Consider the following 16332-nt stretch of genomic DNA (forward strand, 5'->3'; position numbering starts at 1 on the left):
AAAGAACTTGAATACCATCCTGGTAGACACCGTAATGGTGCGTTTTAGACCAAAATAACCACTGGAACTTCGCTGGAGGTTGGACTTCCAACTTGGAAGTAGGAACACACAGATAAACCCTGTCATGATATCATTTCCAAGATGGCAACAGCTTACTGAAAATGTATTGGTGAGTCATGGCACCAACTTCTTTTGTTTTCACTTGACTAGAGGAATTTCAGAGAGCTTTGTATAGAACAAGACACAACTACAACCCCTTCTAGTCAGAATAAACCACAAAGCGAACCTACACAAGACTACTATGATTACTATAAATGTACTTTTAATTAATAAACCAATTGGCTGCAAATGTATTATGAGTGTTAGAAATACATTTTAATTCGCAGAAATGATATCATAGGCTATTTTAAACAAACAACCTCTTTATGGCACTTGCTTTTTATGCAACGCGACGAGTACAAATTGCACACTTAAATGCCTTGTTCAAAGCCACAATAGTAATACAGCAGGATAGAATATACAAAAATAAACAGAAATGTGTTTTTGTTTGTTCACGCCATAACTGCTCGCTTTGAGTGGACATTCTTCCTATGGGAAAAGCTCATGTTTGGTCTCTGTAGTTCTCCAGGTGGGATGAATAAATCTGCAGATTCAGATGACGTCTGTGTATTCACAGTAGTTTTAAAGTTTATGGTTGCATACTCTGTGTTGTCGTAATTTGAAGTCTGTTTCTGTTTTCCTCTGCTGGTCGCATTTTCAGACTGTAGGACTTGAATCTCGGCGTAGTGTAAACCATTCTCATTCTGCTTCCGTTTTTTATTCACCTGGGCATACTGAGGTTCAGCTGACGCAAGGTCATGCATGTGAGCATCAACACGGGCCTGCTGTGGAAAGAAAAAGTTGTCACAAGTTGTTGCATATATTTGCATAAAGGTTTTTTAGTGACCAGTCAAACCAACACACCTGATGGGAAGGAACCACAGGTGGACCTGTTGTAAAGATGTACGTTGTTGAATAGCAATCAACATTACAACAACTGGATAAGCAAGTAATAAACATTGTTTTGATAATCAGAATGTCCTTTTAATTTATTAGCTCATAAATGGAGCTGTTGTTTTGCTGTGTTTTGTTACCTTTTCTTTTTGCCTGTTCTTGTGAAAGTTTTCTTGGATTTATTCTCCATCTAAGGAAAACAACACATACTACAATTTAAATAAAATAAATTGTTCTGTAGTGTAGTTCCCTAAATGAAGTTGATCATTGATAGACTTTTCCTTTGTGAAAAAGAACTGCATTTAACTGTACTGAATTGCATTTGTAGTGCACTTCAAATCTTAAAAGTATGTTTTATACTTTAAAATATGTACATTAAAATATGTATGAAATAAAAGGCCACTTCAATGTTCTTAAAGAGAGCACACTTTCATGACAATGTTTTTAATAACCTTCTTAATCTTGTCATGCTTTATTTTGATTTGACTAACATGCTAAAGCACAAAATACTTGATTATAACTTTAACTGTAGTGTATTATTTGATGTTATTTCATTTCAAATGTGTAATTACATATACTGTATTTAAATACATGACATAGTTTCAACAGAAATTACTTTTTAGTATATATTTTAGTTACCATAAACATTCAGCAAACTTTAACAATATTTCAAAGACAATAGATGTAATTGTGAAATTACATATAAAGATGCACTTACAGTAAGTGGGTCAAAAAACATTTTTAAGATCGCATTTAATATGAACCTAATCTATAATACATTTTCAATTAACATGACATACATGAAATTAAGTGTATGACAAAAATACACTCAGTATGCACTTAAGTACATTCTTTCCAATAATAAGCACTCTTGTTAAAATTAAAGTTTACTTCTTTTTTACAAGGGTTAAGAGAAAGAATATTTAGCGTCCTACTTCTTTCTCCTGTTAAATGCTAATACAATACATTTGCCTCTTTTCTGAACAATTCAACACCTCATGAACACCTTCTTGTGGCTTTTCCACCCTTAAACAAATTCAACAGCATTTGCTGAGCATTCAAACTATCAAATATGAACAGAGGATCAATGTTTCTCAAAGAATGGCCTACTTAAAGGTTCACATTTGTGTTAAATAGTGAACAGAACATTTAGCAACACAAATGAATCTAGTTTCCTTCCCATCAAGATCCTACTGCTATAAAACAAGCACATGTCATAGAACCCTGTTGCATTTGAGTAAATAAATACTGTAAACTGCGCCCAGTACGTTTGGCTACTCACTTATTTATTGTTTTGGTTAAACTGCTCCCCATGGCAGAGATCGTCGTCAGTGCACAGTTAGCCTAGAGTTGATCAGTTGCTCATTTCCTTGTTCCTCTGTAACTGGAGTCCTGCAGGTGTTGCTCTTAAAGAAAGCTACCTTTGTACCTCGACTGCAACGCCCCTATCGTTGAGGCTGACCTTGAGGTCATGAATGTTTGACAATATCTTTAATGTTGTATATCTTTGCAGTCATTCATTCATGAACAGAATGAAAGTGGTTAGGTAACAAGAGATCCATTTCCCTGCAGAGAACTCTTGGTTTACATTGGACTTTCTTGTGTACTACTTGCATTGTACAGTAGCTGTACTGTAGTATCCACATACATATGAATGTAAACAGTTAAACAATTATAATCAATTTTAAGTGACATTATGTCTTATTTAGTCTTTTAAGAAAATCATTAATTAAAGATGAAGTGTGTAAGTTTGCGATGATAAAATCTTTCTCAAATCCCAGGTTGATATGACAACTGTAAGTGAACAATGGTAGACTGATTTCCCAGAAAAGTGTAAACACTGTGATCCTATAGTGCTTTGGAAACTTTGTTTTCATTTTATTGAGCTGCCTAAAGTCAGCATGAAATGGAAATTCACTATTTTCTAAATGCATTTTATTGAAGAGATTTTTTTAGAGAATTTTTCATCAAAATGTCATGACTTAGTCTTCCAGTGAAACAACAGATTTCTTTTTGATGATGTTTGCTGCGCTCGCTTTCTTACTTCAAACTTACATTCAGATCTGCATCCATCCAATCAAAACCGATGGCTAGAACCAAGTCATTTAATGAGCAGTTTAACCAAAACAATAAATAAGTGAGTAGCCAAACATTTGCATGTTTAAATTGTTAAACGTACTGGCACAGTTTACAGTATTTATTTACTCAAATGTAACAGGGTTCTATGACATGTGCTTGTTTTATAGCAGTAGGATCTTGATGGGAAGGAAACTGCCTTAAACTAGATTCATTTGTGTTGCTAAATGTTCTGTTCACTATTTAACACAAATGTGTTTCTCAAAGGCCATTCTTTGAGAAACATTGATCCTCTGTGATAGTTTGAATGCTCAGCAAATGTTGAATTTGTTTAAGGGTGGAAAAGCCAAACCAGATACAAGAAGGTGTTCATGAGGTGTTGAATTGTTCAGAAAAGAGGCAAATGTATTGTATTAGCATTTAACAGGAGAAAGAAGTAGGACGCTAAATATTCTTTCTCTTAACCCTTGTAAAAAAGAAGTAAACTTTACTTTTAACAAGACTGCTTATTACTTTGAAAGAATGTACTTAAGTGCATACTGAGTGTTTTTTTTCTACACTTAATTTCATGTATGTCATGTTAATTGAAAATTTATCATAGATTAGGTTCATATTAAATGCGATTTTAAAAATGTGTGTTCCAAGAATGCGGTTGTGAGTCTTGAAAATTTACGGGTGTGAGTTCGGTTACAGAATGCGGTTGTCACTCCCGTAAATAACCGTACTGTGTGTGAATGTAACCGTATTAAGGACTCAAATACGGGATTGACAAATGTATTCTGCTGCTGTGTGAACGTGGCCATACTGATCATTCTGCGCAGCGCCGCTTCAAGTCGAACACACCTATTGCAACTTTAACACAGCAACAGCACAGCACATAGTTTATTGAAGACAGAAAGTCACCTACATCTTGGAAGGCCTGAGATTGAGTAAATAAAGAGCAAGTTTTCTTCTAAAAGAAGTCTTTTATTCTGATCAAGTCTGCATTTATTTGATCAAAAATACAGTAAAACAGTACAATTGTGAAATAATTTAAAATCATTTTCTTTTTTAATATTAAACTTTGGCAAAAATTGTTGCAAAAATGCAAAACTAATATAATATAATATGAAATGTTTCTTGAGCAGCAAATCAGCATATTCAAAGGATTTCTGAGGGATCGTGTGACACTGAAGACTGGAGTAATGATGCTGAAAATATCAGCTTTACATCACAGGAATAAATTACATTCTAAACTAAATTAAAAAAGGATAGTACTGTTTTATTGTATTTTTATCAAATAAAAATTGGTGAGCATAAGAAACTTTTTTCAAAACCATTTAAAAAAATCTTAATTATTCCAAACGTTTTGTATATACAGACCCAGAAGATATTTGTAGAGTTTTTCTGCACTAAATTTAGTTTCGAATCTGCAGAATTCTGTGGAATGCATTTTAACAAACTGTGAGAGAACAGAAGCGAGAGAACTTCGAATTATTCAAAGTATCCAAAATATTTAATAAATGAGAACGCAAGTATTGTGAACAATCCAACTCCATAGACTTTTCTATTGAGATTCCATGTGGGCCTGCTTATATCAAGTCCATTTTATTAACTTTTGCTTTCCTTCTTGTCCACTTTAATCTTGAGCTGGTTGATTTTAGGCTCCAGGTCCTCCGTTTTTCGTGGTGCCTGGATACACAGTATCCCGTCATGTGAGAGAGACACCTGCACCAGCAGCGGATCCACACCCATCGGTAAGATGTATGTGCGGGTAAATTCACGACTCACAAAGCCATGCTGGTCCATTCTCTGAGCGTGCCGCCCAGTCACCTCCAACAGGTTGTCCACTGTTCGCACACTGATCTCATCCGGTGTGAACTGACACACGTCCAGCAAAACTCGATACCAGTCATCTTCACTTTCTACCTGAGAGAAGCCCCGCTCGAGCTGCTTGTTGATGCGGGGACGAATGTAGTAACCGTGGTACAGGACAGGGGCCAAAAGATCCTTGGGACTCAGTGCTGAGAAGGAGAGAAGGCAAACAAATCCATCATAATCTCAGTTAATCAAACTCTCACAACGTGTCCAGCGGCATGTAATTTGTCTCTCCATAACGACACTGGAAACAACACAATATAAACATTTTATGATTATGCTGTGTTCTATTCAGCTTGGGATATCAGAATTTCCTCCTTCCTGCTTGGAAAAGTGTAAGTGAATACCAACTGAAGTCAGACTTTGAACAAGCAGGCATATGACGTTGCAAAAAATCCTTTAAAAAGTTTAAAAGAAGTCCTAAGTTCTAAAAAAAACAAGTTGTGTTTCTTTTGGTTTCATCCAGTTTTGAAAAACAGAAGTGTAAATGTATTCACTCTAAAATATGTGTTCCTTACACCTTGAATAATCCTTATCTTAAAAAGTGACATTTTACAACCTGAACTAACCTTGCCTTATTTTAAGAGACTTGACCTCATGATATCATTTGATGTCTTTTTTTTGTGCACTACATGACTTGGTGGACATCTTTTTCTTTTCAAATATTAATAAACAATGACAAAAAAAAGATTTTTCTAGGAAATAATGAATAAAATATTCTTAATTATTTAAGACTGTTTTTTTTTCATTGTGATATCAGGACAGTTGTATCACTCTAACATTTTCTTTACTTAATACTTCCAGAATGAAAATTTAAAAATTCTATAAAAAAAAAAAACAACTACAATTTAAAAATGAATGGTAGTTACTCTACACGTATATGCCAAAGCACTTTTTGTTTTTAATTAATTCTTTTAATAAGCCTTTTTCATTTGTGATATCATTACTGACAACTTTTTATGCCTCTATACAAGTGTATTGAAGTCTCTGTATTGCAATTTTAATATATTTATGAATCAAATCGAAAAAAAAAATCCAGACAAAGAATCTAAAATCATGTCATTGACCATGAAGCAATTTGCTACTATTTATGGAAATGTATCTACTTTATATGGAAAGCTTGTCTCTCTAGATTCTAATTGGAAATGTCTTCTAGAAGACACAGGAAATCTGCATGTCAGGTATATTTACAATTTGGGATGCCAGCTCCAGATCAAAACTCAGGTTCCTCTTACAGTTTCTATTTTAATCCTATCATGCGTGGCATTTTTACGCAGCTTAACAAACAGTGAGTGGCGTTTTCACAGTTGGCCTCCAAACCTGCTGCTAACTTGTTTGATAAGATCAGCAAGTGGTTTTTTTTGGTCATGTCATGTGTGGAATTCTAAATATAAGCTGTTACTGAGGCATCACATTTAGTACAAGTGCCAATATGGATGTTCACAATTATATTTTATTAGCCATAGACTGACCCTCATTTATGACAATTATTTGTTTGTGCTAAAATCAAATATATGAGAACTGCTTTAATGCAGTTTTAAAGTCATAGCATGATAGCCAGCAATATAAGAATGTGCACATACAGGATGTTTTGCCTTAAAATGTTGTCTATTTCTATTATATTCAAGACTCTAATTTTACTTACCTTCTGCAAAGTTCTGATCATAGATTCGAGGGGGTGAACACATCTCGTAATCCATACTCATTGGGTAGGCATGAGGAACGGTGCGGTCAGCCATTTTGACCTCTGTAGCAGGTTGACAAGATAACTGAAGAATTCCCTGGATTGACAAACTTCAGTTACACCAATTTTCGGAGTATGAGAGAAGCAGGAAGGCTAGAAAGGGAGAGGGTCGGAAAGAACAGCAGGGGAAAGGAGAAGAGAGATTTGACACTTGAGACAGGACGGTGATAAATGTTGCTACAAATAGCTTGTAGTAAACACTGTGGAGCTGCATAGCCTATATAGGAGGACTTATACTGTATACGTATACGGTTTAGTGATAGACTCAAAACAGTCTAACAATTCTAGGTCTCAAAGTTGTAAAAAAAAAAAGAAAAGAAAAGGTTTGGAATAGGCCTTAAAATAAAACATTAAAATAAAATGAAATAACATGAACGAGTTTCATAACAGGAGTACACCATATTAATCAGTCAAAATGTTCTTTGATCAAAAATAAATAAATTAATAACAATAAAAATTGAAAATAGCCTTTTCTCAGAAAATGCATAATGAAAATTTTAATTATAGTTGAATTGAATGGAAATTGGTTAATATTATATTCTAAATATTTTATTTTAAAATTGCTTTTGCATTGCACATGACTATAAGTTAAAGAGTTGTTGCACTACACCATTCAAAGGTTTGCTGTCAACATATTTATTTGACATTTATAATGTTACAAAAGATGTCTGTTTCAAATAAGTGCTGTTCTTTTACAATTCTATTTATCAAATAATCCTAAAAAGAAAAGGTATTAAAAGAGAAAACTGTTTTAAACTGTAATAATATTTCACAATATTTCTGTTTTATTATTTTTTAACATTTAACAAAAATAAAATGTTTTTAGTTAAGAAAATATTCACCGAGAGCACAGCGGCCGAGACTGCTTACCCCTCCAAAATGATGATGTCCAATCATTGTGCCGGCTCAAGTAAGCCCCGTACACACTGCCCAGCCGAGGGGCAGTTCATGGGGATTGACTTTGTATGGTGTTTAGCCTGCACAGTTATCTCAGCCACATTCACTGTCAGATTCTGTAAAGACTAAACCTCCAAAGGGGCTCAGAACCTAAATATGCACGGGCACATCACCTCGTGGGCATCCTAATCTGTGCTGGCATCAGATGAGCCAGCTGAATGCTGAGCAACTACTGACTTCCCTCAAAATTGACAGGTTCACTGGGCCGGACAGCGCAGTTTCCAGTGCACTGAACACAAGGGACCATCAGCACTATTGGGGGCTTGCACTGTAATCCAGTTGGTATCTGAGTGAATTGAAATCTGATCAGCTCTTTGGATAAATACAGAGAGTGATGGTTGGAAGAGGGAACAGGGTAGCAAACAGAGGACAGTGGGAGGGCCAAAGCGAAAGAGGCAAAGGCAGGCAAACAGTTTACATCATTATTCCAGAAAGATCTGCCAGGGGCCGTCAGTGTTGCTCTATTTAAGTGCGCAGGCAGAAGAGACAGCAGACTGAGTGCTGCTAAGGCCCAGACACAAAATGGACATCGCCATTCAGCATCCCTGGTTCCGTCGCTCCTACTGGCCATCCTTCTTTCCCAGTCGGATCTTTGACCAGCACTTTGGGGATCCCATCTCTGAGGCCGAGATGATTCCTTCGCTGTACTACCCACGACCTTCCTTTTTCCGCTGGCCAAGCTGGGTGGACAGCAGCCTTTCCGAGGTGAGTTTGCAATGACTTTTGTCAACGTTGCGGTTAATCTACATTCAGTTTGTAACATTAGCATTATTGAAGTTCCGTGTCTAATTTGTTAAGTCACTATCTCAAAATAAACTGGGTGATCAGGACTTGGAAGCAAAGTGGAGGGGTCTCGTATTAACCAAAAGGGTTTTAGTTTGTGTTTAAATAATTTTAAAATAATTTTAGTTTAAATAATGGGTGTTTGAAGTCATTTTAATATGTTAACAGTTTAGTGGACTTTAATATTTTACCTTAATTGATGGAAACAAAACAGAAAACATAATTGAATTCATTATATGCTTGAAGCATATTTGTAGAATTATTAGGATTTTTGCATTGTGAAAACAGGATGTGAAAAAATGTAAATGTAATTATAATACTCCAATATAAAATATAAAATAAAATATACATTATTATTACAGTTTTTTGTTTTTTTTGACATAATCAATCATTTAGGGGGCAATTTTTTTCAATCATCTTGAAAAGAATGTCACAATAATTAATGATTCTTTTGAATTTGAAGTGCTATTTGTGAACATTAGGTTAAACAAACTATTAAATATATGTCATTAATTCTGTTTTCTTAGATGAAAATGGAAAAGGACTGCTTCTCACTAAATCTGGATGCCAAACACTTTAAACCAGAGGAGTTGTCAGTGAAAATCAATGGAGATTTAATTGAAATTCATGCCAAACATGAGGATCGTCAGGTAGTAACTCACAATACATAAACACTGAATACTGCCCTTTTGAAAAAAACCCCGCATATGCTGTTTAGGTATGTTTTGAAGCATGGGAGCTGGTTTAAGCTGGTCATGAGCTGGTTTAAGCTGCTCCTGAGCTTGTTATAAGCTGTTATGAGCTGGTCCTGAGTATAGGAGCTAGTTGCGTAGGACCAGCTTCACTCCACTGCTTCAAAACATACCTAACCAGCATATGCAGTTTTTATATGCCCAAACCTTTGCATGTGACTGGCTTTACTGTTTACTATCCACATGTCATCACCAAGATCACCGGCCTTGTGCCGCAAGTAAACATTGAGTTAAGCAGAGTGAAAGACTGACCATTCATTATCACCTACTCATAACGATGTTGTGCTTTTCTCACAGGATGATCACGGTTTTGTCTCACGAGAGTTTATAAGAAAATACCGTGTCCCTGCTGGTGTGGATCCAGGCTCTGTCACTTCCTCCTTGTCTTCTGATGGCGTTCTGTCAGTGACAGCCCCGCGCAAGCACACAGAGGGCCCAGAGCGCTCCATTCCCATCACCCGTGATGACAAACCCGCCGTGGCTGGGTCTCAGAAGAAGTAAAGCTGCTAGACTTCCATGTCCCTTGTTTTCCCCTGTCCCACTGTGCTCCTGCTACATTACAAGGGAATAACTTATTAGCCCAGCGTTTCCTGACAGGCCCAAACTTATTTTGTCTTTGCTACAGCAGCTAGAGAAGAAACAGTTATGAGTTTGAAAACTCCATCAGTGTCAAACTAACTGTAAACACAATCTGACAAAATGACGAATGTTAACTAAAAGATTTTCATAGAAATACACTTTTAAAATAAAGTATTGTCTTCTGTTGATGCCACCAAACAAAGGGGCTCTTGTATATTGTGCAGCCTTGACAGCAAGACAAAGTATTTGAGTGTAGGAGTATTTTTCCCTGGCATTTTTTTTTCAAACAAAGAAAAACAGGCAAAAATGGGCCATTGTATTAAGCTGGATCAAATGGCAAAAAATGCCATAGTCTCTCATTATTAATGGTGAGATTTGCAGGAGAGACACTTTACAATAAGGTCCTATTAGTTACCGTTACTTAATGCATGAACTTACATTAACAATGAGCAATATATTTCTTACAGTATTTATTCATCTTTGTTAACGTTAATTAATATAAAAATACAACCTCATTGTTATTTCATGCTAGCTCTGGTCCATTAAATATTATTAACATATACAACTTTTGATGTTGAAATTAACATTAACTAAGATTAATAAATGCTTTAAAAGTTTTTTTTTCATTTTTAGTTTGTGTTATAGTTAATGTTAACAAATGGAACCTTGCTGTAAAGTGTTTCTTCTGTTATTGTGCATTCTGAGTGTGTTAACATGATTTGTTTGAGATGTCAATGGCTATTGTTTTTGGTTTGAAAAAGTAAGTTTATTTTGAATTTAATGATGGATTTGGGACCAGAGGGCACAGTTAGGGAATATGGATATGTTCTTAAAAAAGTGACAGTATTTAAGTGTTTTGACAAGATTTGTGAATGTTGATCCAGTTTTTGATTGGTTAATGACACATTTATACACTGCATTGCTACATACAATATTATCCCCACTATGTTTACATGACAATAGCAGCACCAGGGCTTTAAAACCCAAGGTTAAAGGGGGTTATGAACCCCTCTCAAATAAAAAATATAAAAATTTAAACCGAAATCAAACAGTTAGTTGTTAATTCGTGGTTAAGCAGCATGAAGAGCAGGTGCTGCTTACATGGTGGTACGGTTCCAAGAACTGGTGTTACTGCAACAATTCATGAAAATGAAAGCATATTAAAGCAAGTTTATTCACGCAAGCATTGTGTATAGGTCAAATATCTCCCATGAGATTTGCCAAATAATATTTGAATGTTATTTTTGAGAGTGAGATGTGAGCTGAGATGTTTGTGCATGTGAATCAGTGCCAAGAATTTATATTGTTTGCAATCACTGAGACTATTCGGTATCTTAGTAATGGCTCACTTATTCAACAATGGTAAAGCTGCTAATATCAAACTCAATCAGTCATTTTTTGATATGGAAAAGCAACATAAGCAGGTTCTGACAGAGATGTAGGAAAAATAATCTTATTTCCTCATATTTATATCACTACACTACAGCAAAGGCCTAACCTACTGCATTATCCCCACTATAGAGGTGCTAGTGAGAAGGAGAACTTCAAAACATGGCTTTGCACTGTCCACTGCTTACATTCCTCATTAATAACAGCTGAAGCACTGAATTAACTTATTAACTTCATTAAATAATTATCAATAAATACTTCAGCCATTAGAAACCAGTGTGACCGTATTTTTTAACTAATTCTTTTTTTCTTTTACTACATAGTGTAACTCAAAATGTTCAAATATTAGGGAATTCAATGATCTGGCAGACATTTAGTTTATGAATAGGCCTACAAAATATATGTTGCATTTTAAACTCAAGTATAGTCTAGCGCTGCTTATAGAAATTGTGCTCCAGGGTCACATTTATTTTAAAGAAAGATAGCACTGGCACACTTTTAAAGCAAAACAATGCATAACAAAATAGGCTAAGTTTTAAAACAAACAATATAAAATAATTTGGCCTTTTTTGTGATTAACAGATGTTAGTAGAACATGTTCCTGTAATGAACTACACCTCTGGTAACTGGGCTGGACACTTAGTTCAAGTTCAAGTCAAGTTGAGCTTTATTGTCATTCCGCTACATGTGGGGACATACAGTGGAACGAAATGTCGTGCCTCGCAGGACCACGGTGCTACATAAATACAGTCATACAACAATGAAGTAAAAAAACACTATAAACCTATACACTACTAACCTACTGACAGATTTAACTATAAGTATACTATATATATTTACCCTATACAAACTAAAAAATAAACGATAAAAAATACAAACTATATGAATGCTTTACAAATACTGTACATGTGCAAGGAGAAATATTTTGAGTCAAGCAGCTGGTTGGGGAACAGTGCAGGATGATTTGAAGTGCATGAGCATGTAAACATATTGCTGAGTTTTTTGTGGGATTGTGTACACGCAGCAGTGTGTGTAAAGTGTCTAGTGCACATAGAGGAGAGTGTGTTACTACAGGTGGTTTGTACAGGCCCACTCACCTGTGTGTAGCACACTTCGAATTGCACAAAAAAAAGTTCCATACAGTTTTTTTCTTTGGTGTGGTAAGGTTTGGGGTGGGGGTGGTCCATGTTTGAGGAGGTAGGGGTTTGCATGGGGTTTCAGAGGGGGGCGGGGTGGTTTGAGTTCAGGGCTCTCACAGCCTGGGGGAAAAAGCTGTTGAGCGGTCTGGCTCTGATGCTCCGGTACTGTCTTCCTGATGGTAGGAGCTGGAAGAGACTGTGGGAGGGATGGGTGGAGTCCTTCACGATGCTGTTGGTTTTGCTGGAGCATCGTGTAAGGAAAATGTCCAGGATGGAGGGGAGAGGGGCACCGATGATCTTTGCAGCTGTGTTCACTGTCCGCTGGAGTGTCTTGCGGTCAGCAGCACTGCAGTTCCCGTACCAGACAGTGATGCAGCTGGTCAGCACACTCTCAATGGTGCCTCTGTAGAATGTGGTGAGGATGGGTGGAGGGAGACTTGCTCTTTTCAGCCGGCGGAGAAAGTGTAGGCGCTGTTGTGCCTTTTTGGAGAGTGACATGGTGTTGGTGGTCCAGGTGAGATCCTCTGTGATGTGCACTAAAAATGACTAAAAATTGATTCTAGTTGACTAAAAATCATTGCATACTGCTCAAAAAAAGTGAAGCTGTGAAAGAATTGCAGATGATTCTTGGTTTGCAATGAAATTCAAACATTTTAAATGCGACTTACAGTAGGTGGCTATGATGGTCTCAGAGCAGTATTTTACTGAACAATACCAACCTGATGCGGAAGGGGGCGTCGTATGGCCACAGTACGGCGAGTGTCAAACCTCTCTTATGACAGGGTGGCACTTGAATAAGAGTCTTCATTAGTTGAACATCTCCAGCCATACTGACATAATTTCGCCTTGTCGGTAAAATCATACCAGACCCCAGCTTGCCCAGACGCCCGAAGCATGTGATGAAAAGGAGGGTCGTTTGTCACCCAAGAAAACCCCTTGCTGGACATCGTGCCACTAAGTTTTGTGTCATAAAAGAATAGGCAATATAATAAATGCCCCATAAATAGTTCAACATTTTATTAAAATTAACCAATGCTATTTTTTCCTCCAAAATAAATTAGCTTATATGCTATTACTAAGGTTGGCAAGCAATGCAGTCCGCTGTGCGGTCGTTTTTATCATTTAAAATCTTTTTTTTTTTTCAACTTTTTTTAAAAATAATAATACATTCTCAACTACATGCTTTTCTTAAATAATTATGCAATCATTCTCATCAGACAATAACTTCACCATAGACCACCACGCACATTTAAATATTTGTGATAGTCAGCACATTCCTTTACATTTTATTTACCTAGTTTGAATTTAAATGATTTAAATTGACTGTAAACACGCACTCGCCTTGAATGCCAGTAATACGCGATGCACGCGCTCTCATTGGTCTCCATGGAAATGCGCATGACGCAACTTGGCTAGAAACCGAATATCTAGCCTACTGCTGAAGTCGCATGAAGATAATAAAGGCAGATGCAATCATTTATCGCTTGTGTAGTAATTGATTTTCTCTTTAGTTTTCATTCAAAACTTTGCTTACCAAAAACATCACGTGATACAAACAAACAAACAGTGATCACAAGAGTAGCAGCCAAATAGCAGCAGCTCAGCTTTATTTCAAACTATTGCATCAACAAGCACAGTCTACAGTCACTGTTTTCCTCTTCTGAGTAGTAGGCTAAGTAATCTTTAAGTTGAGTTGCCTACTAGAAATAATAAATGTAGTGACACACTATAAAGTGCAGAGTGGAAGCAAGAATCATGTTTATGTTCCAGCAGAGACACAATCCTAATAGCAGTAAAAGTCCCATTTCTGAAAAGAAAAAAAGCATATAATTAATCCTAAACGCCCATTTTTTATTACATGTATTTGTCAGTGCATCAGTTTGTTTTTGTTTATCATAGACAAAAGATTGAGATACACACATCGGTCTTGACCTCAACCTCAGCAGGCATTAAGGCATGTGTCTCTTCAACAACACTGCTGGGGAAATATCCCAGACGAGCTTCCTGGTCTCCATAATATGACCCTTGAACCTTCACAAACAGATATCTTCAGCTATAGGCTACTTTGTGACAAACATTTGTTTTTGCACACTTTGTCAATACAAGAAAATCATGGAGGTTTTAATGAATAAATGACTGCATGTTTGCAATTGAGTTCAGACAGTAATACAGCAGATACTTACACTGCCAGCCCAAAAGAGGTTCCCACGGTCTTTCAGCATGGCATACACATAGACAGACTGGCCTTGGTGGATGTGAATGAAGCGACAGTCTTGTGGGTAATAATCCTGCAGAGCTCTAGCGATGAGAATGGGATCTGTGAATACACAACCACACGGTTTAGATGGGCATTAAAACAATTTTATCACCACTATTTAAAGTTTTTTTTAGCATTATATCCTATAGAAAAAAGAAAAATTATTTTATAATATACAAATAGACTGTAACAAATTCAACAAATTCATATTATTATTTTTTTTAACTGTATTTATTAATCTAACTGTTAATTGTTAGTTTATGTTAGTTCAGGTCCAATAAATAATAATTACAACTTTTGATTTAATAATGCATTAGTACATTTTGAAATGAAGATTTAATAAAGTATTCTCATTGTTAATTGATGTTATCTAATGTACTGTAATAATGTTAACAAATGGAACCTTATAAAGTGTTAACAAAGTGATGTATGCTGAAATGCAACATTTAAAAGAAAAAAATATCCTGAAATTTCCCTACAATTAATATATGAAAATTAAATCAGCTGGTTTGCATTACTTACAGCTACACTCTGAATCGGCGCATAGCTTCTTGTCCGAGAGGTTTGGCATCTGCCTGCCAGCCTGAGTGTTCAGTAGCAGGAGGCCACACAGCACCAGGAGAAGGGTCCAGTTAGCGCCGTGTTTCTCCATCTCTGTGTGTCTGATTCTTAGTTTGTTTGAACAGGACTTAAGCTCAAGTGGGAGGGGCATGTTGAGACCAAGTTCCTCCCATTTTCAGAAAGTAGACATATAATCCATATAATAACAGGAAAAATTGCAGTAACACTCCACTCAAATGAAATGTATATAGAACACAAGTAATCCGATTGATTTTTCTCTTAACCATTTAAGGACAAAATCCGACTACTATTGTAAACATAATGATCCAGTATACGATTCACTGACTGTCTTTTTTGTATTTCATTCAAAATTCCTTTTTATTTTTGTAGGTTTTTCTTGTGTTACAGCTGTAAGCCAGATTCAGAGCAGAGCTCTATAGCTTCATTCAGGGTCTGTAAGAGAAAAATATGAAGTCATGAAAACAGGAAGTATTGCTGCAAGTTTCACAGACTTTCACTTGTGTAGATATTACTAATCCTATCTGAATCCACACACAGTTCATTATTACCACAGTAAGGGACACAGCCAGGCCACAGGTCCCATAGCACCTAGTTACTGAGGCCGAGGCCTTTGCCACGGGTTGAACAACCCGTCCTTTCACAGCAGCAAAAATAAACACTCACTTTGGTTCAAAGGACTGCTTATGGTCTCTCTGAGCCACTTCCATATTTGGATCACCTTGAAATATCACAAACAGTCCAACAAAACTAACTGTACATCCACAAAGTGGCAGCACTGAGCAGGTTACCTTACAGCCCCTGAACAGGTTCTTTTATGGTGAGAAATGTTATAGTCTGCATTACATCTGACACTGTGGAAATTATGAATACTTTGCTATACAACATTTTAGAGAGAATTATAAAATGATCTTTGAACATGAGTTCTAAAAATGTTTAATTTAGAGAGTTTTAATACAGAATTCTAAGCCCAATCCTTTGTCTTGTCATTTTTGTAATATGTAAGAATTAATTAATTATATTTTCGATGCTCTATATAAAGAAATAGGATAGAATGATGGCATAAAAGAAAATGGAGAGAGGCAGAATGTTAAAACATTTTAATAATGGATGTTTATTTTTTATTTAAAATTAAAAACTAAAATAAGACAGAAAAGTTCACAGGAAAGTTTCTCATGAAACTAAATGGAGATTTAAGTTTGTACCACAGTCCAGAGTTGTCTTTTT

General features: G+C 36.1%; 4 protein-coding genes across 5 annotated transcripts; 1 reads left to right on the forward strand and 3 right to left on the reverse strand.

Annotated features, from left to right (window-relative positions):
- Positions 1–301: 301 nt before the first annotated feature.
- Positions 302–2375, reverse strand: LOC306870718 (uncharacterized protein). Its single transcript, XM_079418147.1, has 4 exons — positions 2276–2375; positions 1134–1183; positions 964–989; positions 302–884 (listed from the first exon to the last, which is right to left on the reverse strand). Exons 1-4 carry the CDS (start codon positions 2305–2307, stop codon positions 552–554), a joined length of 441 nt encoding a protein of 146 aa, XP_079274273.1. The 5' UTR covers positions 2308–2375; the 3' UTR covers positions 302–551.
- A 1560-nt stretch (positions 2376–3935) lies between these two features.
- LOC306871554 (heat shock protein beta-2-like) lies at positions 3936–7640 on the reverse strand. Of its 2 annotated transcripts, none has more exons than XM_079419589.1 (3): positions 7541–7640; positions 6572–6763; positions 3936–5072 (listed from the first exon to the last, which is right to left on the reverse strand). In XM_079419589.1, exons 2-3 carry the CDS (start codon positions 6663–6665, stop codon positions 4660–4662), a joined length of 507 nt encoding a protein of 168 aa, XP_079275715.1. In that variant the 5' UTR covers positions 6666–6763; positions 7541–7640; the 3' UTR covers positions 3936–4659. The 2 variants fall into 2 exon arrangements, with proteins under 2 accessions (XP_079275715.1, XP_079275714.1); XM_079419588.1 differs by having other exon boundaries at positions 3938–5072; positions 7513–7554.
- Positions 7641–7678: 38 nt separating this feature from the next.
- LOC306870977 (alpha-crystallin B chain-like) lies at positions 7679–11982 on the forward strand. Its single transcript, XM_079418613.1, has 3 exons — positions 7679–8332; positions 8938–9060; positions 9460–11982. Exons 1-3 carry the CDS (start codon positions 8150–8152, stop codon positions 9661–9663), a joined length of 510 nt encoding a protein of 169 aa, XP_079274739.1. The 5' UTR covers positions 7679–8149; the 3' UTR covers positions 9664–11982.
- Positions 11983–13422: 1440 nt separating this feature from the next.
- On the reverse strand, positions 13423–15543 carry LOC306871273 (melanoma-derived growth regulatory protein-like). Its single transcript, XM_079419078.1, has 4 exons — positions 15049–15543; positions 14453–14586; positions 14190–14300; positions 13423–14076 (listed from the first exon to the last, which is right to left on the reverse strand). The coding sequence occupies exons 1-4, from the start codon at positions 15236–15238 to the stop codon at positions 14053–14055; spliced, it is 459 nt and encodes a 152-aa protein (XP_079275204.1). The 5' UTR covers positions 15239–15543; the 3' UTR covers positions 13423–14052.
- Between the last annotated feature and the right edge of the window lie 789 nt (positions 15544–16332).

Source organism: Barbus barbus (genome assembly GCF_936440315.1).
Source record: "Barbus barbus genome assembly, chromosome: 6".
Taxonomy (NCBI): domain Eukaryota; kingdom Metazoa; phylum Chordata; class Actinopteri; order Cypriniformes; family Cyprinidae; genus Barbus; species Barbus barbus.